Source organism: Mirounga angustirostris, unplaced genomic scaffold (genome assembly GCF_029215605.1).
Source record: "Mirounga angustirostris isolate CCGP_5_RB_7025 unplaced genomic scaffold, mMirAng1.0.hap1 SCAF_12, whole genome shotgun sequence".
Lineage (NCBI taxonomy): Eukaryota > Metazoa > Chordata > Mammalia > Carnivora > Phocidae > Mirounga > Mirounga angustirostris.
Window position 1 is genome coordinate 84,479,159 of NW_026991720.1, and position 26,154 is coordinate 84,505,312.

The 26,154-nt window shown below is 36.7% G+C and overlaps 1 protein-coding gene and 1 non-coding gene across 3 annotated transcripts in view; one reads left to right on the forward strand and one right to left on the reverse strand.

Annotated features, from left to right (window-relative positions):
- Positions 1-26,154, reverse strand: part of RSBN1L (round spermatid basic protein 1 like) — a 69,315-nt gene that overhangs the window by 30,854 nt on the left and 12,307 nt on the right. Inside the window, exon 2 of one of the 2 annotated variants that reach the window (XM_045864820.3) lies at positions 3,400-3,516. The exons of the other annotated variant lie outside the window; for it this stretch is intronic. Within the exon in view, the coding sequence (XP_045720776.1) occupies positions 3,400-3,516 (117 nt within the window). The remainder of the gene's footprint in view (positions 1-3,399; positions 3,517-26,154) is intronic. 2 annotated transcript variants of the gene reach the window in all.
- On the forward strand, positions 15,004-15,115 carry LOC123836182 (U6 spliceosomal RNA). The gene has a single exon (XR_006788882.1). It is a non-coding gene; the product is annotated as a U6 spliceosomal RNA (small nuclear RNA).

The following is a 26,154-nucleotide window of genomic DNA, read 5'->3' on the forward strand; positions in this document are numbered from 1 at the left end:
TCCATTCTCATACATAGAAAAAAAAGTAGTAATTAGCTTAGCTATTTTCAATGTCTGGTCTTGGGGGAATGACTTTGCTTTTTTTGCACAGCAATATTTTCACTCTTCCTGACAAGAATTACCCACCTATGACCGACCGACCGACCTTTGGTATACTACCAATAATCTTGGATATTGGCTTCTTTTAACCCCCATGCCCACTGCTCACCAACAAGCTTCTTTGATATACTAGAATGATAAAACTTACTCTCAAAAATACTATAATCATAACATCTCTGTTCTTACAACTTTTCACAACAAAAAAAATGGCTGGAACATATAGCTGGCAGACATTATAAAAGGATGAGCTGATAAGCTTATGTGTCAAATATATTTGTCCCTTTAAACTATTTCTCATAAAAGAATCCTATTTCATCAGTGAAAAACATTTACAGGATTTCTGCATTAATAAAAACTTTTTAGGGCGCCTGGGTGGCTCAGCCGGTTAAGCAGCTGCCTTTAGCTCAAGTCATGATCCCAGGGTCCTAGGATTGAGCTCCTCATTGGGCTCCCTGCTCAGCAGGGGTCTGCTTCTCCCTCTCCCTCTGTGCTCTCCTCTCTCTCAAATAAATAAATAACCTTTTTAGCATGTATATAATTATGTACATATCTCTAGTATACTCAGTTTGATGCAGTTTTTGATAAAAACCTGAAGGAAATGAGGACTGGTGTGAATTAAGAGTTAGCATCTATTTTAGATGTTCGAGTGCTGTCATCAGTCAATGCCTGAATAGCCACAGCCTGCAACATTAGTCTTATCAGAAGGAGAAAATTGTAAAGACAAAATAAAGGTTAAAAGCCATGAAGGAAAAAGGGGCACACAGTAGTAAGTAACAGCACACCGCCCCCACCATACTGATTCTGTTGTTGTTGCATGACACCAATAACAAAGAGGGCCTTTCCCTGATCATAAATTAGCAGAGCAAACTGTTTTTACTAGACAATAACAACAGCTAACACTTACTTGCTGCTTACAAGGGGACAGGCACCATTGCCCAATGAATCGTGTTTTATTCATTTAATTATCTGCATCTTACCCAGGCAGGAGATAATTTTGTTGTTTTGCAATCACAAGAGTTAATCTTTCATACATGTTTACAAACAAGATTCATATCCACTTCTTGAATTATCTGTGGGCCAAACACATTACTTGGCACTTCACCATACCTTACCTCATTTAATCTTCACAACCCTGTAAGGCAGTAATTAAATTATTATTTACCTGTTTTACAGTAAATACACTTTCCCCTGGTCATCTCAGAGGTCACTAATTCATTTCCAAAACTATCTCATTTTTTCCCCTTTATCATCACTAGGTTTTCAGTTTAGCTCAGTTCAAAATATCTCCTAGATTTTTCACTTACTTCAAAGTCAAAGTTATTATTGCCTATTGCTGAAAAATCTCCATTTTCTGGGGCTATTTTAAATTTTATTTGTATATGTAATCTCTAGATTCACATATTTTACATTAATGGTATGTAAGGAATCCCACATTCAACCCAGTAACATCACTGTACATTCCATTGGATAAGAAAATGATTATATGACTAAACCAGTAAAAAATGACTATTTGACCAAACCAACAGGATAAAGTTAAGTAAACACTTCAAGCATGAATCATTAGCTGCTGTACAGCACTAGGGTGGTTAGACTTGACTCCTGCTTCAAAAGCTTACAATCTAATTGGAGAACACAACAAAAACACAATGTCAAAAGAAACAGAATCAAAGGACCATGAGCATTAACTAAGTAGCTATCGACTTAAGCTCTGACCTGCTTCTTCCAAGGTCAAAAGAATTTTATAAAATATAAAGTTCTGACAAGTAGAAAATAGAGTTTAAAGTGTGACCAGGGAACATGACAAAGAATGAAATGAAAATACAGAATCTAATATTCTGTTTATCTTAAATAATATAAATTTTAACCAATTATTTCATTATACATACAGTACTACAGCCTTTTCTTAATGTAGATATAATGGTTTATTAACACGTAAATTCAACATCCAATTAATCAATGTGTTCTGATCTACAAATTGTCAATAGGGGCAGGTAATGAATTTGTTAGCTGCCTAACAACCAAAGTGCCACTGATTATCTTGCTACCAGAGTGAATTTAAAACTGTCCTGGGGCGCCTGAGTGGCTCAGTTGTTAAGCATCTGCCTATGGCTCAGGTCATGATGCTAGGGTCCTGGGTTCGAGCCCTGCTCCTCGGGAAGCCTGCTTCTCCCTCTCCCACTCCCCCTGCATGTGTTTCCTCTCTCACTGTGTCTCTTTCTGTCAAATAAATAAATAAAATCTTTAAAAATAAATAAATAAATAGGGGCGCCTGGGTGGCTTAGACAGTTAAGCATCTGCCTTCGGCTCAGGTCATGATCTCAGGGTCCTGGGACTGAGTTCCGCATCGGGCTCCCCATGGGGAGCCTGCTTCTCCCTCTGCCTCTCTCTCTCTCATGAATAAATAAATAAAATCTTTAAAATAAACAAATTAATTAATTAATTAAAATAAAACTGTCCTTACTTCTATTTCTACCACACATATTCCCTGATAAAGTTCAGATTTACTGATAGGATTTGTATTATTCCCCAACCACCCCCCACCATGTATAAACAGCAACTGAAAACAAATGTAACAATAGAAAAAAAACAGCAAACAAAAAGAAGATGTTCTTTAAGCCTGCAAGAAACACACAGTAAAACAATATACCTTTTTTTTTTTTTAAGATTTTTATTTATTTATTTATTTGACAGAGAGAGAGACAGCAAGAGAGGGAACACAAGCAGGGGGAGAGGGAGAAGGAGAAGCAGGCTTCCCGCGGAGCAAGGAGCCCGATGTGGGGCTCTATCTGAGGACCCTGGGATCATAACCTGAGCCGAAGGCAGACACTCAATGAATGAGCCACCCAGGTACCCCAAAACAGTATACCTTCTAATTCAGCTCAGAATAAAATGTTCCCTCTATGATACCAAACTATGATAGGGTGATTACATTCAAATATTTTTAAGCTCACTTCTTCTACCATCCCTACCATACTAAAATTGTTTTAGCCTGTTTAGATGATCTAAATATGGGTAAAGACTAGTAATGCAAACAGAATTAGATAACCTATGTTTAAGGAACCTAATAGTTTAATGAAGGCTAACCTTTTCTACTTTTTCATAACTCACTAATGAAATTTACTAAAGACATTACTATACAGATTAGAACTCCACACTATTAGAAAACTTTCCATATTCTTACCATTAAAGTTTATTCTCAGCAAAATTCAGCAACAAACATTTCTTATTTGAATCACTAAGCCAGTAAGTACACTGAGCAATATAATATAGTACAACTAAAATCACTGAATATAAACTTACTTTTCAGCAAAATCTTTACTTCTCCATTTTCTTTCTTGATCTCATTCATTACTTTATGCTTTTTCTTCTCTCTCTCTTTTTCCTTATCTCTCTCTTTAATTTTGTCTTTGATTTTATCTGAAAGACAAAACCAAGTAAATATTTAAAACTATTTTATAATTTTTCCCCAAGAACTATGTGCAATTTCTAGAATACACCAAAAATCAGAATGAAAAACAAACATGCCTTTTGTTCTTCTTCTCAGGTCTGGGGAAAGAGATTTCCAAACTTCCTGTCGTATATTAACATAGAACACATAACATACACATCATAAACTATCAAAATTTATCATTATATATTTCATTCTAGAGATTCTTCTTCTTTAATGCATGTCAACCACAATATTAGACTAACTTCAAGTCATTTAAAATAACTTTAATCAAGATAATAAACTACAATGGATAAAGTGCTAGTTTTGAAGTTGGCCATATCTGAATTAATACCATAACAATCGCAGTGTCTTAACCTATAAAATACTGGTTATCTTTCTCACAGGTTACCATAAGGATTAAATGAAAAAAAAAATAAAATGACTACCCAGACCCTGGTATATATATGACTAAATGTTAGTTCCCTTACCCTTACTCCTTTTAAAAAGGATATGACTGATCTGGCTACCTGGTGATATTAGGATGTTAAAATAAAAGGTATAAGAACTCTAGGAATCACTGATCTGCTTTCTAAAAATTTAAATTTGCATTTATAAGATTATTTGATGTCCTATTCTTGCTTAATCAAGCTACTATGCACACAGCAAAACAGAAGATGTAGAGGAGAATTTCAAATAGTAACATAGCCTTTGCCTTCAAAAAAAAAAAAAAAAAGCTTACTATTGATTACAAAGTCATGACTGAAGCACATAAAAAGTGTAAAATATCTTGTAACAGAGATTATACAGTGTATATGCATACTGCAGAATTTCTTAAAATCCTTCCTTACTTTCCTTTCTATAAATACTACCCTAATTCAGGTCCTAATCACCTCATGATTAGATTACCGTCTAGATCAGTACTGCCCAGTAGAAATAAAATGCTTACCAGATACGTGAATTTGAATTTTCTAGTAGTCACATTAGACACAAAAACCAACAGGTGAAATTAATTTTAACAATACATTTTATTTAACCAATAGATCTAAAAAATGTCATTTCAAAATGAAACCAACACTAACAAATTATTATTGAGACATCTTACATAGTTTTTCACAATAAGACTTCAAAATCCAGGGTATATTTTACACTTAACAGCACATCTCAATTCAAAGTGTTCAACAGTCACATGAGACTGGTGGCTACCACACTGAACAACTCAGGTCTAGGCTACTTAAGCAGGTAATTCTCAAAAAATTAAGTACATGTACTTAATAAACATTTTAAAACTTGCACTCATTAATAATAAAAAAATACAAATTCAAATAAGATACTTTACCTTGAAACTTACAAAGTGCTTTTTTAAAAGTGATAATACTCAAAGCAGAAGAAAGGATAGTTGATGGGAGAGCAAACAAAAACAGGGATTCACCAATTTAACAAATATGCATCGCTGAGTGTAAGAAAAGGCTTAGGGAGACAGAAGTGAGTAAATAAGGTCCTCATCTGTTCATATACAACTTAAATTCTAGAAATAGATTAAGCGGTTCTCATGCTTCAGACTAGTTTGCTACTCTTACTTTTTAATGTCTAAAGTCCTTGAAATCCTGTCACAGGCTGTCGTCCAGCCATCAAGTGTTACTCCAAATAGCTGGAGCTTAGACACATATATAAGTTAATATTTCCTAAGTAAACATACAATTTTTTTTTTTAAAGATTTTATTTATTTATTTGACAGAGAGAGACACAGCGAGAGAGGGAACACAAGCAGGGGGAGTGGGAGAGGGAGAAGCAGGCTCCCCGCAGAGCAGGGAGCCCAATGCGGGACTCAATCCCAGGACCCTGGGATCATGACCTGAGCCGAAGGCAGTCGCTTAACCAACTGAGCCACCCAGGCGCCCTAAACATACATTTTTAATGAACTATTTACGTATCTTTTAAAAATCACAACTGAAGAAAAGTCACCTATCTCTACATTTCTTTTCCCAATCATCCCTATTAACTTTATTAACCTTGTTATTTCAAGTACTGAACTTTTAAAGTTTATTAAGATATACATACAGAAAAAACATGTAAGGTATATAGCTCAATTTTCACAAAAATAAACAGCACCTCAGGACCCCTCTTCGTCTTCCCTTCCAGTCTTGATGCAACATCCCTAAGGGTAACCACAATCCTGACTTCTAACCACAAAGATTAAAATAAATATGGCATATATATAAAAAATTATGATATAATATAACCTATCAGTCACAAAATATAAATATTTTTCAGAATACAATTAAACTAGCTTCTCAGGAAATAAAATTATAATATGGTATTACCCAATTTTTAATAAACTTTATTTATAAATATATTTATTACATTACAGACCTTATTTTTCTTGTTTTTTTGTTTTTTAAAGATTTTATTTATTTGACAGAGAGAGACACAGTGAGAGATGGAACACAAGCAGGGGGAGTGGGAGAGGGAGAAGCAGGCTTCCTGAGGAGTGGGGAGCCTGATGCGGGGCTTGATCCCAGGACCCTGGGATCATGACCTAAGCCGAAGGCAGACACTTAACAACTGAGCCACCCAGGCACCCCGATAGACCTTATTTTTTTAAGATTTTTATTTCTTTATTTGAGAGAGAGAGCGTGCACACACATGCACGTAAGCAGGGGGAGGAGCAGAGGGAGAGGGACAATCAGACTCCACGCTGAGCAAAAGAGCCAGATGCAAGGCTCAATCTCATGACCCTGAGATCATGACCTGAGTGGAAATCACGAGTCAGACATTAACCAGTTGAGCCACCCAGAGGCCCCTAGACTTTATTTTTTAGAGCAGTTTTAGGCTCTCAGCAAAACTGAACAGAAAGTGCACACAGATTTTCCATATATAACTCCTGCCCCTATACATCCCTATCTATCTATCTGTCTACCTACCTACCTACCTATTTATGAGAGCAGAATGTGGGTGGGGGGCAAAGGGAGAGGAAGAGAGAATCTTCAGCAGACTCCACGCTGAGCATGGGACTGGATCTCATGACCCTGAGATCAGGACCTGAGCTGAAACCAAGAGTTGGCCACTTAACTGCTTAAACTGTACCACCCAGGCACCCCAATTATCATCCCAATTTTTTGAAATTATAATTAATACACATTCAAAAATCAGACTGAAAAATAATAATGCAAATTATTAAAAGCCATTATTTTTTTAAGGTAAATTCTACACCCAATGTGGGGCTTGAATTCATGACCCCAAAATCAAGAGTCACAAGCTCTACTGACTGAGCCAGCCAGACACCCCTAAAAGCGATTATTTTTAAGTAGCAAAAAGTTTCAAAGTTTCTGCAATAGGACCATATTAGTTTCATAAAACAGGAAAAAGGGTCCTAGAATATGCCTTCCGGTATAATATTAGGTAAAGATAAATTGAAGATGTTAAGTCATTATATGAAAAACATCTAGAAACAAAAACAATGACATAGCCAAGACAAGAAGAGTGACTGACAACATAACTAGTTACCCTCCCACCCCACACTTAGAACCTTCTAAGGAAAGGAAGCAAACACAAATCATCCTATATATTCATAGCAGAAAAGCGTTTTTGGGGGGTAACTGCTGTCCCAACCTACACACCTGTCTCAATCTTTCAATCTACCTTCAACCTTCCTAGAATTTTTTGCTTCTTGTCAGGGCATATACTTTTTCAAAATCCAACTTTAAATTCCTCCATTAAATGTTTCATAAATCATGTTACAGATAACATAAAGATGTTGTAAGACATGTTTATATGTTACAGGTAAACATGTTACAGCTATAACAAAGTGGAAAGCCTACAAGTTCAGAAGACCTAGGTTCAAGTTCTGCAACCTTGATAACAAACTTTCAGATCTCCTATCTCAGCTGTAAAATGGAGTTTAAATAAAGATTAAATAGGAAATATATACAAAAGCGTACTGCAAAGATATGAGCCTTATGAATGCAGAATATTATCTATGTCTATCCATAATATTGAGCCATAATAAGCATTTTTTGTCATAACAATTTAGAACACCGTCTATAAAATCGCAATTCTGCTGTTACTATATTTTAATGCATTCATAGTCATAAAAGCCACTTCTACATGTTTTCACAAGGAAAACAGCTCCCTGGCATCATGTTTACTGTAAAATATTGTTCTTTAAAAAATGGTCATTCTTGGGCGCCTGGGTGGCTCAGTTGGTTAAGCGACTGCCTTCGGCTCAGGTCATGGTCCCGGAGTCCTGGGATTGAGTCCCACATCGGGCTCCCGGCTCAGCGGGGAGCCTGCTTCTCCCTCTGACCCTCTCCCCTCTCATGCTGTTTCTCTCTCTCTCTCTCTCTCTCAAATAAATAAAATCTTAAAAAAAAAAATGGTCATTCTTAAAAAATCATTTCTCTTCATGACCAAGAATTTGTATGGTTTTACCCTTCATGGTCTAATCTAAGGTTTAGAAGGAATTTTTAGCTAATTATTGGGATAAAAGTAAAAATTATTCTACCATAAGAACAAGAAATTATCGGTTTTGAAAAGTCCAACTTAACATAAGGACTGCAAGTTTTATTTAAAAATAAAGGGGGGGGTGCCTGGATGGCTCAGTTGGTTAAGCGTCTGCCTTTGGCTCAGGTCCTGGGATCTAGCCCCGTATAGGGCTCCCTGCTCAGCAGGGGAGTCTGCTTCTCCCTCTCCCTCCCTCCCTGCTCATGCTCTCTCTCTCATTCTCTCTCAAATAAATAAAATCTCAAAAAAAATGAAAATAAAAAATAAAAAAAGATAAAAATAAAAAGGGGGCGAGGGGAGAGAGGAAAGACAGATATAAACAGACCCATGATAAGAGTTTGAACCTACAGAAGCAGAAGGAATATAAGAATGAAAGAAAGGAGAAGGAATAAATGACTAAGTCATTATGAAACCAGAACAAACTACAAATTACACGTGTGGAAAAATACACGTGAAGACTTACACTGTATGTAAAAGTTATGATATAAAAAATAAAATTGATTAAAATAATTTCAAATAAGATATAAATGGGATTTTCAAACATATATTCAATTTACTGATTTAACAATATATTTCAGATTTCATGCACACAATATATTTCTATTGAGCACTTATATGCAAGAGATGAAAATGAATAATAGTGCTGTACTAAAGAGTCTTAACATCGATATCATTTGATTCTTATTGGTACCACTATGGAAAACCAGCTCTTAAATAAAAATCATTGTTTTCATTTGGTTATAATAAAATTTACTAGTCTTCACCTGTATTAAAGTCATTATAATAATATAGAGATGAAAGCACATACACAAATATTAGATGAATCACTTCAGTAAGGAGAAAGTCAAACTTATAAAAAGCATTGTTAGAGAATCCTTTTAAGAGATATTTTTAATTTTCTTAGAGAGGAGTGAGGGGGAGAATAAGAGGGGATAGACAGAGGGAGAGGGAGAATCTTAAGCAGGCTCCACACCCAGCATGGAGTCTGATGGGGGCCAGATCTCACAACCCTGACTTCATGACTTGAGCTGAAATCAAGAGACAGACTTGATTAACCAACTGAGCCACCCAGGCACCCCTTAAGAGATTTATAATACAACAAAAATCCATTTATCTGCAATCTTAAGAATTCATTCATAGTTTCTAGATAACAGAAGATTGGCACTATTTTTTAATCATTCTAATAATTTTCAAAATGTATTACATACTTCCCTGTTTACAAAAATCTAAGAAATATAATTTAGTCTTTTCATTATGACAAATATTTAAACTCATTATCATATTCATATTGATGAACTCAAAAGCAAAACAAAATTCACCTGTTCAAAACTACAGGATTTGAGCATCATTTAATTTTTATTGTCTTGGGTGTCATTTATTATTCCACATATGAGAGGTGACAGTTATAACTTCTGGCAGTCATCAATAGGCTCATTCTCATCTGCTCTGTGCTAAGAAATCAGACCAGGTCCATTAAAACTATCCTGTATAATACAGTAGGCAGGTTCTCTCTAGCCTTATTACAGCAAATTTCACACTGTATTCTTTCTGATATAAATGTATCTTTCTCTTTATAATCATTCCTCCCCCCACCAGAGTACAGTGTATGTTCCTTAACGGTAGAGAAGGCTCTAACCCAGTAAGTGCTTGTTGGATTCATGAAACAGGTCCTGCGATATAGTAAGAGATTACTGCATTACTTTCTACAATACATCATAACTTTCTTTCCTCTTAGGTGCTCTATGTTGATCTTTGTTAATTCTTCCTTCTTTTCCTAGTCATACCACAGCAAGGAAGGAAATTCTTAGTCCTTACAGCCTTCCAGAAGTAGTTCCTCAAATTTATTTCCCTTTTCTAACGGGCCTGGTTGTTTTTGACAAAAAAAAAAAAAAAAATCCTAAGATTTAATGAAGCTACTCCTCCAAAAATGTTAGGGATCCACAATTTTTCTATGTGTCTCAATAAAAACAAATAATTTTCCTTAAAAGACCATGGGGTAATTTCTTTTTTATATAGATCTCTTTTTATAGGAAGAATTCTTACAACTTAGTATTTTTTTAAAAATAAGAAAAAATAGAGAAAGAAAATAACAGTGCAGGGGTGCGTGAGTGGCTCAGTTGGTTAAGCATCAGACTCTAAGATTTCGGCTCAGGCCATGGTCTCAAAGTCTTGAGATGGGCCCTGCTCAGTGGGGAGACTGTTTGGGATTTTTCTCTCCCTCTTCCCCTCTGCCCCTCCCCCCCACCCCTGGGAGCACAAGCATTCATGTGCGCTCTCTCTCTCAAGTAAATAAATAAATCTTTTTTTAAAAAAATAGAAAAAGGTGCAAAGGACATAAAACAAATTCCAGAGAATGTTAATGTCAAGTAAATATTAAAAAAAAGTTCAACCTTATCAGTCTTCAAAAAAAAACACAAATTAAAACAATATAAAACCATTTTCACTTATCAAATTGACCATTTTTCTTTTTTTTTAAAGACTTTTTTTTTTTTTTAAAGATTTTATTTATTTATTTGACAGAGAGAGACACAGCGAGAGAGGGAACACAAGCAGGGGAAGTGGGAGAGGGAGAAGCAGGCTTCCCGCGGAGCAGGGAGCCCGATGCGGGGCTCGATCCCAGGACCTGGAATCATGACCTGAGCCCAAGGCAGACGCTTAACGACTGAGCCACCCAGGCGCCCCCAAACTGACCATTTTTCTTAAGAGTAATGGCAAAGGTTAAGTAAAATAAGCACTTCTACAGAATGATAAGTATAAACTAAAAAGTCTTACTGGAAGGCAATTTAACAATATGATGGAAAGCATTAAAACTGATCATTCCTGGGACACCTGGGTGGCTCAGTCGTTAAGCGTCTGCCTTCGGCTCAGGTCATGATCCCAGGGTCCTGGGATCAAGCCCCACGTCAGTCGGGCTCCCTGCTCCCGAGGGAAGCCTGCTTCTCCCTCTCCCACTCCCCCTCTGCTTGTGTTCCCTCTCTTGCTGTGTCTCTAATAAATAAATAAAATCTTTAAAAAAAAAAAACTGATCATTCTTGGGTGACTCAGTAGGTTAAGCGTCAGACTTTTGATTTTGGCTCAGATTATGATCTCAGGTCAAGAGATGGAGCCCTGCGACAGGCTCCGTTCTGGGCATGGAGCCTGCTTGAAATTCTCTCTCTCCCTCTCCCTCTTCCCCCCACAAAAAACAAAAATAAAACAAAACAAAAAAAGCCCAATCATTCCTATGATCCCAGAATGCCACTGCTAGGATTCAATAAAAAGGAAATAACAAGCCAGCACAAACATAGATGCCCAGGAGTCCTCATCTCATATTATTTATAATTACGAAAAACTGTAAATATCTTAAATGTTTAACAAATGGAGACTGATTAAATAAATTTGGGTATATTCATTAATGGGAAAATACGAAGCCATTTAAAATCATGTTTGAGGGATGCCTGGGTGGCTCAGTCGTTGAGCGTCTGCCTTTGGCTCAGGTCATGATCCCAGGGCCCTGCTCAGCGGGACCCACATCAGGCTCCCTGCTCAGCGGGAAGCCTGCTTCTCCCTCTCCCACTCCCCCTGCTTGTGTTCCCTCTCTCACTGTGTCTCTGTCAAAAAAAAAAAAAAAAAAATCATGTTTGAATAATAGTTAATATCATGAGGCAGGGATAATGTTCATGAAATATTAGAAGAAAAAGGCAATTTAACATATATAAATGTAAACATATAAAATGATCCTATGTATCATATATATATATATCTGTGTAAATATATGAAAACTCATACACATATATTTAGGTATATACATCTGTGTATACACACCACACACAGGAGTCTTTAAATAAGGGAAATCGTTTAAAAGTTTACATAAAAAATAGTAGGACTTCCCAGTCTTCCCACCCTTGTCCCAAAGAGTCAAGTAATCATTCAATCTCACTCCTTAAGGCAAACATCCACTTTTCGTTTTCAGGAGAAAATGAACAGGCTTGAACCTCAGGTACCCCAGGCAAGGCAAAGGGTGGAGCTAAAAACAACCTGATTGTACTTCTCTAAAATGCTTAAACTGAATTGAATTGGGAAATTAAAAAAAAAAAAGAACTTTTAGAATTTAAAAATACAAAGGCAAAACTGAAAAACTCAAAAAGTTGGAAGGTAAGTTGAGATAATCTTCCAAAAAGAGAGCAACAAGACGAAGAAGTGGAAAATAGCAGAAAATAAGGTAACCTGGAGGACCAAATTCCTAAAGGATTCAGGAGATCCATTATCAAATTAACTGAAATTTCAGAAAAGGAAAATAAAATTTTATAGGGAAGAAAAATACCAAAATAAATAAATAAAAGAAATTTTCTCAGAAAAGATCAGTCACCAAAATTAAGATTCCATCAAGGGATGAGTACAAAGAATGGAATTCACAGTGGTAGCCCCCCTTCCCACACACACACCAGGCACACCATCATGAAATTTCAGTACACTAGAGATAAAGAAAAGATCCAGTCTCCAAAGGAATTAAAAAAACAAAACAAAACCAGATCACATAAAAGATCAGGTAATAGCGTGGAACTCTTCAACATGACAGTAGATGCTAGAAAGCAATACAACAAACAAGTGCCTTCAGAATGCTGAATGAAAATAATTTTTAACTTAGAATTCTTTAATCTGCCAAACTATCAATCAAGTATGAGGGAAGACATGATCAGACAAGCAAAAATTCAAATATTTTTATCATACACGCATCCCCTCTTAGGATATGCTCAAGAAAATTTTAAGGACTAAACAAAGAAGGAAGAAGGCATAAAACCAAGGAAGCAGGAGACCCAGCACAGGTGGGCACACAAGGAACTACCTGTATGAAAGCTGTGCAGGTGGCTTAAAGGGTAGCCAGTTCAGACTGAAGGACAGCAACAGAGCACTGCAGAAAGTACCTCCAGGAATAAAGAGGAATTGCTATATCATCTCTTATCACACAACACAGAGAACAGGACAGAAAATGAAGATGTAATAGATATAAACAGAGCTTCCTGACTTACAAACAAGGGGATTTCATCTCAATAAATCCATTCGTTGTAAACTGAAAGTATCATTAAGTCAAAAATGCATTTAATACACCTAATTCACCAAATGTGCTCAGAGCACTTACATTAGCCTACAGTCAGACAAAATCATCCAACACAAAGTCTATTTTATAGTAAAGTGTTGAATATCTCAAGTAATTTATTGAATATTGTACTAAAAATAAGAAAAAGAACGGCTGTATGGGGACAGAATAATTTTAAGTGTATGGACTGTTGACCCTTGTGATCCCATGATTGACTAGCATTATGGCTCACTGCCCCACCCAGCATCACCAGAGAATATCCTACCACATATTGCCAATTCAGAAAGTACAGTTCAAAATTCAAAAGTACAGGGACACCTGCGTGGCTCAGTCATTAAGCGTCTGTCTTCGGCTCAGGTCATGATCCCAACGTCCTCGGACTGAGCCATGCACTGGGCTCCCTGCTCAGCGGGAGGCCTGCTTCTCCCTCTCCCACTCCCCCTGCTTGTGTTCCCTCTTTCACTGTCTCTCTCTGTCAAATAAATAAATAAATAAATAATCTTTAAAAAAAATTCAAAAGTACGATTTCTACTGAATTGCATCACTTTCGCACTATAATCAAGTCAAAAAATTGTAAGTCATTGTAAGTTGGAGACCATTTATCTGTGTGTAAAGAGAGCCAATTCTTTATTATGAAAACCCAGAAGACCATACAGAAAAGGATCTCTGATCTGCACTCAACAGTATTTGCAAAGTCATAATTAACACTGATTATTATGTTTCAACTAAGTTTTATGAAATTACTGGGTAGGAAAGAAGCTAGGTTATAAAAGTGCTAAATTCTTCTTAATCTTAAGAAGAATGCAATATATGTCTAAAACTGACCAATAAAAAATTAAAAGGCAGTATGAGCACTTTATTTAGAAATTTGGAATTAAAAGAGTTAACAGCTGGGGGCCAGGGCAGGGACTAGAGAGAGTTAGGGCCAATTCTCATTATAAACCTTTCAGTACTGGGACACCTGGGTGGCTCTGGGTGGCTCAGTCGGTTAAGCACCTGCCTTCGGCTCAGGTCATGATCCCAGGGTCCTGGGATCGAGAACTGCATCGGGATCCTTACTCAGTGGGGAGCCTGCTTCTCCCTCTCCCACTCCCCCTGCTTGTGTTCTCTCTCTCTGACAAATAAGTAAAATCTTTAAAAAACAAAAAACAAAAACCTTTCAGTACTACTTGATTTTTTTTAAAGATTTATTTATTTGAGAGAGAGAGAGAAGAGAGTGCATGCACGTAAGTGGGGGGAGGGGCAGAGGCAGAGAATCTTCAAGCAGACTCCCTGCTGAGGGGGGGATAGACCCCAAGACCCATGAGATCATGACCTGAGCTGAAACCAAGAGTTAGACCAATAACCATCTGAGCCACCCAAGCACCCCTTGATTTTTTAAATTAAATTTTATTTTTAAAATTTACAAAGTCATGGGCCTTCCTCTCAAAAACCGATAACCCCATTCTAATCATGAGAAAAACATAGGACAAATCCCAATTGAGGGACATTTTACAAAATGCCTGACCAGTACTCCTCAAACCATCAAGGTAATCAAAAGCAAGAAAAGTCTGAGAAACTGCCATAGCCAAGAAAAGCCTATACAGACATGATGACTAAACGTAATGTAGTATCCTGGGTGGGATTCCTTGAACAGAAAAATGACACTGGGTAAAAACTAAGGAAACCTGAATAAAGTATGGCTTTAGTTAATAATGATAATGTGTCAATACTGACTCATTAATTGCGACAAACGTATAATACAAATGTAAAATTTCAGTAAGAGAAAGTAAGTACGGAATACATGGACACACTCTAATTTTTCTGTAAATCTAAAACTCTCCTAAAATTAAGAGATTACTAAAGGTCATATATATAAATTTATAAAGGCAAAACTTAATTAAAAGAAAGAAATACAGTGCTTACTTCAGCAGCATATGTACGAAAATTGGAATTGAAACCATACAGAGAAGATTAGCATGGCCCCTAAGTAAGAAAGGTATCAAATTCACGAAGCCTTCCATATTTATGGGACAGACGGTGGCTTCCTTGTGGTGAGCACAGCATACGTATAAACTGTCACATCACTACTGGTGTACCTGAAGCCAATGGGCCATTGTGTGTCAACCACAGTCAAATAAGTAAGTAAGAAATACAGTTTGTGTGCATGAGGCTACCGTGGCACTGGTGTCAACTCTACCTACATACGTAACACAGACACACACAGTTTGTGTACATGTGTGTATAAATTTCACTCTGTGTAATGGACAGAGCTCCAAGACACACTGTTAAGTAAAACGAGCAAGTTATAGAAAAATACATATAGCATATTTAGGTTTTCAAAAACTGGCTACATATTCTTTTCTGTGTGTACATGTATTTATGTATATATGTAAATGCATAGGAAAAAGTCTGGAAGGAAGAACACAAAACACCTAACAGGGTTTACTCCTGTAGAAGGAATAAAAGGAACTCTTGATTTTTATTTCCTTTACTTCTAAACTTATATTTATTATTATTATTAATTATAATTTCTACAACAGAAAGGGATTCATATTTATTACTTATGTAATTGTTAGCCTACATCTCTTTCCTGAAAGAAAAACTGATAATTATGTTCAGACAAGTACTTTTTTTAAAGATTTAGAATCACTTAAGATCTATCAGAAGAAATAAGAAAAAAGCACTTCAAAATAAAACAATGAATATATAACCTAATACACACATACATGAAAATACTCTTCCTTTTTACAAAGTCCTCCCTTCATTACAATTGTTCAAGTGCATTTCTACCTCACTTTATATACGTTATGTCAAGTTCACGCTATAGTTAACAAAAAGAAGAATGAAAGGAGAAAATACGATACAATTATATATGTATTCTGAATATGTATATATACATGCACTATTTGTTACATTTAATAGATTTTAAGGAAAAGACAGAAATCCCATACTATACCATGACTCATTAAACCAAAGATTTTTGTTTAAAAAAGGATCTTTAGGGGCGCCTGGGTGGCTCAGTTGGTTAAGCGACTGCCTTCGGCTCAGGTCATGATCCTGGAGTCCCAGGATCGAGTCCCACATCGGGCTCCCTGCTCAGCAAGAAGTCTGCTTCTCCCTCTGACCCTCCTTTCTCTCGTGCTCTGTGTCTCTCATTCTCTCTCTCAAATAAATAAAATCTTAAAAAAATAAAAAATAAAAAAATAATAATAATAAAAAAGGATCTTTATATAAGTTCATTTAAAAAAAAATTTTTTTTAAGAAGTGTCACGGGGGGCCTGGCTGGCTCAGTCAGCAGAGCAACTCTTGATTTCAGGGTCATGAGTTCAAGCCCCACGCTGGGCATAGAACTTACATAAAAAAATAAAAATAAAAAAGAAGTGTTCTAAAAATCCACACTTACTTCTTAAGAAGTGTTGGTAGAATTTCCTGCTAAAGCTTTCAGCCACAATATATTCTTGTAGAACAAACCTCAAATAGGCTTCATGCTATCACAGTTTTGCCTGCTTTGGGTATGTGCCATGATTCACACTGTAATAATGCAGTCTATGAAATCAGTTAGTCTGAACAACAACACTGATCTTCCTGATCACCCTCCCCAGACAGAAGTATAGCTAGAAATAGATCTGAAAACAAGCAGGAAACAGGGTGCCTGGGTGGCTCAGTTGGTTAAGCGACTGCCTTCGGCTCAGGTCATGATCCTGGAGTCCCGGGATCGAGTCCCACATCGGGCTCCCTGCTCGGCAGGGAGCCTGCTTCTCCCTCTGACCCTCCCCCCTCTCATGTGCTCGCTCTCTCTCATTCTCTCTCTCTCAAATAAATAAATAAAATCTTTAAAAATAAAAAAAAAAAATAAATAAAAAAAAAAAACAAGCAGGAAACAGGAGAAAATGAGAAATAATACAGAATTGAAGTGGGGAGGAAGAGGGAAAGTAACATTACAAAAATGGAAAGGAAAAGATAAAAGATATAGTAAAAAGGAGTGATGCCTTCTCAGTCTTTTTTTAAAGATTTTAATTTTCTTGGGAGCCTGCGTGGCTCAGTTGGTTAAGCGACTGCCTTCGGCTCAGGTCATGATCCCAGAGTCCTGGGATCGAGTCCCACATCAGGCTCCCGGCTCAGCAGGGAGCCTGCTTCTCCCTCTGACCCTATCCCCTCTCATGCGGTTTCTCTCTCTCTCTCAAATAAATAAAATCTTAAAAAAAAAAAAAGATTTTATTTTGCTTGTACAGAAATATTTATTGAAAATCTCATCAACAAATCACTGAGCCATTCTATATATGACATAGAAGTAGTGTTTGGAACACTTGTTTTTAAAGAGACTTGCTTTAAGGCTAGTTTTCCGTTTTTTTATTTAACTCAATTAACCAACATATAATGTATTATTGGTTTCAGAAGTAGAGTTCAGTGATTCATCAGTCTTATTATAATACCCAGTGCTCATTACATCACATGCCCTCCTTAATGTCCATCACCCAATCACCCCATTCCCCTATCCACCTCCCCTCCAGCTACCCTAAGTTTGTTTCCTATGATTGAGTCTCATATGGTTTGTCTCCCTCTCTGGTTTCATCTTATTTTTTCCTCTCTTCCCCTATGATGCTTTGTTTTGTTTCTTAAACTCCACATATGAGTGATATCATACGATAATTGTCTTTCTCTGATTGACATATTTCACTTATCAGCCTTTTTTTTTTTATTGGTCCTCACTGCAAGAGATATTACTAGCCTCTTACTCAAAACTTCTCCCTAAAGTCAGTGGAACTCCACTATCGTGACGACTCCATAACTCATGATCCTACCATCAAAACCTGCACATTCTCCTTAGGATTTTATCTTAGGTGTACCTCCTTTCTCTATACTTGTCTAAAAATGCATTCCTAGGATTTAAACTGTAACCATTAGGCAAATGAATCCCCAAACTAATCTCTCAACCCAACCTCTTGGCCAAGCTTCACCACGTCATCTCCGTAAGAGATATTTAACATCCTGGGGCACCTGGCTGGCTCAGTCAGCAGAGCCCGCAACTCTTGATCTTGAGGCTGTGAGTTCAAGCCCCATACTGGGTAGAGAGATTCTTAAAAAAATAAAAAAATTTTTAAAAATTTTAAAAAGAAAAGAAATATTTGGGGCGCCTGGTTGGCTCAGTCGTTGGGCGTCTGCCTCCGGCTCGGGTCGTGGTCCTGGGGTCGTGGTCCTGGGGTCGAGCCCTGCGTCGGGCTCCCTGCTCAGCAGGAGGCCTGCTTCTCCCTCTCCCACTCCCCCTGCTTGTGTTCCCTCTCTCAGTGTCTCTCTCTCTCTCTGTCAAATACATAAATAAAATCTTAAAAAAAAAAAAAGAAAAATATTTAACACCAAAATTATCATCTTTCTTATATAAATAAGGTTCAAGCTCTCCTTTTAATTCCCTGTTTAGGTTAATGGCACAACAGCCCCTGACATCCAAATTCAAAATTCTTAAAACCTTTACACCTCCCTCTTTAGTTTTTCCCCTAACATTAAATCACTTGTTTAGTTCAGTCTACTGAAATACGTCCATCTTCCTTTCCCTTTCCACAGCTATCACCATAACTGATTAATTATCTTTTGAAAGAAGTGATCTTCCTACTTAAAATTTCTCTCCTCTCCACCAATCCACTCAGCAGTGACAAAAAAATATTCCTTGAAAATATAGTTTATCATGTCACTCTCCTCTACTTTAAACAAGTGAACAAATCCACCCTATGTAAAAAAAGAAACTTCCCACAGTATGCCATTCAAGAATCTGTATAGTGAAGACTCATACTTTAATCATTTCTTCTACTATTCAACCATATGTATATGTACACAAGATTCCAGATTGTTTAATTCATTACTACTTGAGTCTTACTCCATTTACTTAGAATGCCTTTGCCCATCCCTACTCTTGCCGACCAGAATCCTACACATCCTGCAAGATCCAGCTGAAATTCAGCTTTTCATTAAGGACTCCCTGATCCCTACAACTAGAAATGACCCCACTGCCTCCTTCTCCCTCTCTTATGATTTGAATTCTGCTTCTTTGTGTACCTGTTCTATCTGCCCTGCTGAATATAAACTCTTCTGCAGTTTTTTGGTTTGTCTTTTTTTTTTTAATTTTATGTTATGTTAATCATCATTAGTTTTTGATGTAATGTTCCATGATTCATTGTTTGTGTATAACACCCAGTGCTCCATGCAGTATGTGCCCTCCTTAATACCCATCACCGGGCTAACCCATCCCCCACTCCCCTCCCCTCTAGAACCCTCAGTTTGCTTCTCAGAGTCTATAGTATTTCATGGTTCGTCTCCCCCTCTGATTTCCACCCCCCTTCATTTTTCCCTTCTTACTATCTTCTTTTTTTTTTAATATATAATGTATTATTTGTTTCACAGGTTCAGGTCTGTGATTCATCAGTCTTACACAATTCACAGCGCTCACCATAGCACATACCCTCCCCAGTGTCCATCACCCAAGCCACCCCATCCCTCCCACCCTGTTTGTTTCCTGAGATTAAGAATTCTTCTGCAGTTTTTGTATCTAACACATCTTTGTCTTCTTCTATAGAATCTAGAATAGTGTTTTGCACATAAGATGCTCAAAATCAATGAAGTTTCCATGGGGCAAAAGAAGAAAAGAGTTAATGTAAATAAAAGCAAATTACTGATAATCATCTGAAGGGTCAGCAGTCACAGAAGATAAAAAGAAAAAAGCAACATTCAGAAAAAGAAACAAGATGCGTAATAATACAAAGTGTCTCTTACATTGCAGCTAATAATCTTTCCAATTAAATTATAAATTCCTGAAGTCAAGAAATATAAACAGCTTTCCTCTCTGCATTCCCCTACACAGTGCCAAGCATATAGCAGGCAGTAAATGTTTGTTGAATCATATAAGAAGCAGAGGACAAATTAGAGAAATTGTGACGTAATTTAAGAAAGTAAATGCTCTTATAAGACTCTAGAAATAAACAATAAAAAATAGCAGAGGTACGACAACAATCAATAAGATAGTGTTGAAGTGGGGCAGCTGCCAGAGAAGTTTCAATAAAATTAGTTTTTTCATAGAAACAAATTAAAGATTTTACCTACTCTCCTCGTCAAGGCCCAGAGCATTTAAGATTTTCTCAGGGACAGAGACTAAGTGGCAGAAGTAGGAAAAGTCCTAACCAAGTCCCCAAATTTCCAGTTAAAAGCTCTTATACCACACTTTAGGGGAAAAAAAAAAACCATAATGAGAATTCTTTGGACCACAAATGTTTCATTGTATTTAGCTAATAAGGGATAGTTCCTAACTTATAACTGGCACATACAAGGAGCACTACTTCTAGCTCTTCTGCACCAAATCTTCTCCAGTAGATAGTTATATAATAGGGGAAGGAATGACATAGAAATGGGTTCCAGAAAGTTGGAAGGCAAAGAAGAAAAACCCTTTCTTCTAATTAAGGGATGGCTGAGATCTGACAGGCATGAGGCAGACGGTATTTAAAATACCTGACTCCTCCTCTAGGGTTGTCTGCTCATCTATACTGAGGGCAACTGTTAAAGGGTGAAAGGTCCTTATGGACTTAACTGTAAAAATTGCTGTGTTAAGAACCCTGAGATATGAAAGATCTGTGCAGTTCCAGTAACTTAGAACATAAGGACTTGCGAACTGCTGAACTGAAGGAGTGTTATGGAGCTTCTGTTGCTTGTACTTGTAAAATCAGGGGCTTATGCTATCTCTGATGAACCTTTCTTTGCTAGTATTTTATGATTCTACGTTTCTGCTTTTTTTAAGAAGGGGAAAAATTTAGTATAATGACTCATAAAGCAAAAACGTCCTATGTTTTGTACAGTAATGCAAAAAATGTTTCTGCCTGAAGATATTATGAGGAAGTTCAAATTGTACAATACTTATCTCTCTTACTATTCAGGAATAGGCAGTTTGCTCTAAATACTGAGACCAAAAAAAACAAGGAAGAGAATGTTGAAAATGATGTAGTTTAAGACGGCTGTGTATTAAGAAATTCTAAACATACTATAATACGTTGGAAATAACTCAGGCTTTGTAATCAGACATACTTAATTTCCAGCTGCTCCTGCCACCAACTGGCACAAAACAAATTACTTATTAACTATGTTGTGCCTCAGCATTCTCATCTGTCAAAGACAGTAGCACTTATCTTTTAGATTTTTATGAGGATTAAAAGCAACATATGCATTATTTCCAACACTATGCCCAGTATATATCACAGGCACTTAACAAAGGTAGCTAGCATTTTATTAAATATAAATAGCAGAATTGTATTAAGAAGGCATCTAGTAACACACATAGAGTGACAAACAGTATAGTAACAGTCGTCCCAAAAACACAGAATCACTAAAAGGAAAACAAAAAATAAATATATATATACCTACATGAAAGCCAAGCCAGATATAACATGAAATAGTGGTCTGGGCTCCCTCTCCTACCCTAATAAAAAATTTCAGGTCAGGCTTACTTCACTGACCGACCATGAAAGATCTGCCTCCAAAACAGAAGTACAAATAGCTTTCCTCCTCTCAAAATACTGTAAAGGCAAGATATAAAAGTACTGAGGCACTCTACTTGGTATCTAGATCACAGACTTAAATCATTCTAGTCACTGAACTTTATACTATAGCTGTCATATAAAATGTGATTCACACATGAACTGGGGCATTCTAGACCTCTGAAGTCAACATTATACAATTACATTATTTAATTACAATTATGCTCTATAATGCAAACAGTAAGTCATATAGTTTGTAGTTAATGATAACAGCATATATGGGAACCACTGCTCTTATTATATACCCTTTATGTTTTTCATGCAACCAATTAAAGTTCTAAATTTTAAAAAGTTATGTATTGGGCGCCTGGGTGGCTCAGTTGGTTAAGCGACTGCCTTCGGCTCAGGTCATGATCCTGGAATCCCTGGATCGAGTCTCGCATCGGGCTCCCTGCTCGGCAGGGAGTCTGCTTCTCCCTCTGACCCTCCCCCCTCTCATGTGCTCTCTCTCATTCTCTCTCTCTCTCTCAAATAAATAAATAAAATCTTTAAAAAAAATAAAAATAAAAATAAATAAAAAGTTATGTATTTAGTTAATATCATTAAATAATGCTCCTATAGGTGCTTTATCTATTTTCAATTTAGAATGTACTCTAAGGGAAATTTTACAAAATATACCTATTATATTATGTAATGCATTACAAATTTTTATTTTAATTTATTTAAATCATTTTAATATATTAAAATTTGTAATACATTATAAATATTAATGCCCTACTATATGTACAGGGAGGAAATGATTCAGACTTCTAAAGCTAGGTTATAAGAAGCCTCGTTGTTTCCACTCAGGTCTCTTGGAGTCCTGAGCTGCCATCTAAGAAATCCAACTATCCTGATGAGATCACGTGGAAAGGACCCAAGATAACACAGAGAGAGAGGGGCTCGGCTTAGCATCTAGTTATCAGAGGGATGAGAAAACATCCAAGTGAGTAAAGCCATCTTGGGACCTAGTAAACAAGACCAGCCACCAACTGACCACCACTGAGCAACCCCAATCAACCCCACATGAAGCAGAATCACCTAGTCAATTCTGCTGGAATTCCTGACCCATAAAATCACTAAATATAATAAAATGGTTGTATTTTACGCCACCAAATTTTAAGTCTGTTACACAGCAAAAGATAATATATCCTTCACAAAGTCTTAGAGTCAATGAAGAAGTTGTTTGGTATAAGTTACGTATGTATAAAACTTGCACTGACTTCAGGTCAATGTTAAAACAGAATTTGTCTTATAAAACACGCTGATATTTAAAAATCAAAAGTGAAGGGCTAGAGGGGTGCCTGGGTGGCTCAGCTGGTTAAGCATCTACCTTCGGCTCAGGTCATGAGCCCTGGATCCTGGGACTGAGCCCCACATTAGGCTCCCTGCTCAGCAGGAGCCTGCTTTTTTCTCTCTCCCACGCCCCCTGCTTGTGCTCTCTCTCTGTCAAATAAATAAATAAAATCTTTAAAAAAAAAAAAGTGAAGGGCTAGAATAAAGATGCTTAGCAATATATAATGTCAGAACTATAATCAAACATCTCGGAATTATTTTCTTCCTTAAGCTTTTATGGCACTGCATCGTTGTTTTCCTATCTAGTTCGATGAATGTTACACTTCAAATAATGCTCTCTACCTAGAATTCCTTCATTTTTTTTAAAAAAGATTTTACTTCTTTACTTGACACACACACACAAACACACACACACACACAGAAAGTGTGCACAAGCAGGGGGAGTGGCAGAGGGCGAAGCAGGCTCCCCACTGAGCAAGGAGCCGGATGACCTAAGCCAAAGGCAGACACTTAACTGACTGAGCCACCCAGGCGTCCCAATTCCTTCATTTCTTTACTGATAACCTACCACACTGTCCTTCAAAGGTTCTCTCAAGCATCCCCTCCTCCCTCCTGCATTCCTTCTCCCTTTCTTAATATCTGCCTACTCCCATTTCCACTAGTATCAACACTACTGTCCATCTGTCTTGGGGTATTTAACTTAGAGCATTAAATATTATAATTACTTTTTCTGGTATACTGCTAGATTGCTTAAGGTACTTGAAGGCAGAAGCTTTATATTGATTTTGTCATTTTTACTAAAACCTACCAGGACACCTAAGCACTAAAAGTGTTTGTCAAGTTGAATAGTTATACTCTGCTAACAGAGATCTCAGATTTCAAAGACAAACACAATGTTTGAAGAACCACAAAGAAATCATTTCCTGAATATTACAAAGTACCTTATTGTGATTCAATCTGTTCCTTAGGGCCCCTGGTTGGCTCAGTCAGTAGAGCATGTGACCCTCAATCTCAGGGTCATTAGTTCAAGCCCCACATTGGGCACAGAGCCTACTTAAAACAAAAACAAAACAAAAACCTGTTCCTGATTATGAAGAATTGATAACCTTTCAATACTACACACTTAACATACCCAATTATCAAGTATATGTAGAAACAACAAAAGCTTTCTTATATACCAGTAACAATCTGGAAAAAACTCCCCAAAATGAACAAAATACCAGAAGAAAACTCATAATCTGTATTAAATATCAATAGACTTTATGGAGATATAAAAGAATATAAGAGTAGGTAAAGACATACATGTAGCTTGTAAGTATAAAGAAAATTCTGTAATTACAATCTGCCCCTACTTTAATCAATAAATTTAATGAAAACCCCTAGGTGACTGGAGTCGGGGGAGGGGGGAGAGAGTGGACTTCACAAAATAATTTCCCACTTAATCAATAAGGAAAAATAAAAGTAAGGGAACTTTGATCCAAACCTCAAATACAAAAATTTTCAAAATGCACTACAGCCCTAAAGGTAAAACCTAAAACTATAAAGTATCAAAAAGAAAATATAAGAGAAAACGTGTGTGACCCTGGGTTAGGCAAAGCTCTCTTGGTTAAGACACAAAAACCACAAACCATAAAAGAAATAAATTATGAAGTAGACTTCACCAAAATCAAATTTTTCTGCTCTGAAGAAGTGTGAAGGATAATATTAAGGGAATGCAAAGCCACAGAATGGGAGAATACATTTGTGAAATACATATCTGATAAAGAACCTGTACACAGAATATGTAAAGAATGATTACAATTTGAAAATAAAAACAACACATAATCTGAACAGACACTTCACCAAAGAAGAGACAGGGATGGAAAATAAGCACATAAAATGATGCTGAACATCAGAAGTCATTAGGGAACTGCAAATTAAAACCATAATGAAATACTACTACATATCCACTAGGATGACTAAGATTTAGTAGACTATAACAATATCAAGGGCTGGTGGGAATGAAGAAAGTACAGCCACTTGAGAAAAGTATGGAAGTTTCTTATGAAGTTAAGCATAAATTTAACCATACAACCCAGTGATTCCACTTCTAGATATTTGCTCAAGAGAATGAAAGCTTATGTCCACCACAAGATTCATCAATGAATGACTATAGTGGGCTTATTCATAACCATCAAAAACCAGAAACAATCCAAATGTCCACCAACTGGAAAATGAAAAAACAAACTGTGGTATCTCTATGCAATGAACTACTACTCAGAAATAAAAGGAATAAATTGATTAATGCAACACTGATGAATCTCAAAAGCAATACGCTAAGTGAAAGAAGCCAAACATAAAAAAGACAGTGTAAGATTCAACTTATATGACATTCTGGAAAAGGCAAAACTATTGGAACAAAAGACAAATCACACCCGGGACTGGAGGTATGAGCAATGAGTGGCAAAGGGAACATTTTGAGGTGACAGAAAATATCATGACTGTGCTGGTGGCTACAATGTACACTTATTAGAACTCAGAGACCTATATACCTTAAAGGGGTAAATTTTATCTTATGTAAATTATGCCTCAATAAGCCTGGTATTTTATTTTATTTATTTATTTTTTTTAAGATTTATTTATTTGAGAGAGAGAATGAGAGACAGAGAGCATGAGGGGGAAGAGGGTCAGAGGGAGAAGCAGACTCCCTGCCGAGCAGGGAGCCCGATGCGGGACTCGATCCCGGGACTCCAGGATCATGACCTGAGCCGAAGGCAGTCGCTTAACCAACTGAGCCACCCAGGTGCCCCAAGCCTGGTATTTTAAAAAGCCAAGAAAATTCTGAAAAAGAGTATGGAAGCAGGGGGGCCTTGCCCTATAGATATTAAAATCTAAAGATACAGTAAAATGAGAGTGTTACTTGAGTAGAAATGAACTGATAAATGTAAAGAATTGGGAATCTAAAAATAGACCTGAGGGGGCACCTGGCACTCAATCTGTAGAGCATGGGACTCTTGATCTCGGGGTTGTGATTTCCAGCCCCACACTGGGTGCAGAGATTACTTAAAAATAAAAAAATCTATAAATAAATAAATAAAATCTTTTTTAAAGATTTAGAAAAATAAAAATAGATCCAAGCACACGTGATTTTAGTATAGGATAAAAACTGGCATTCCACATCTGAGTGCAAAGAATGACCTATTCCATAAATGGTGTTAAAATGGTATTAAAAACTATCTGAT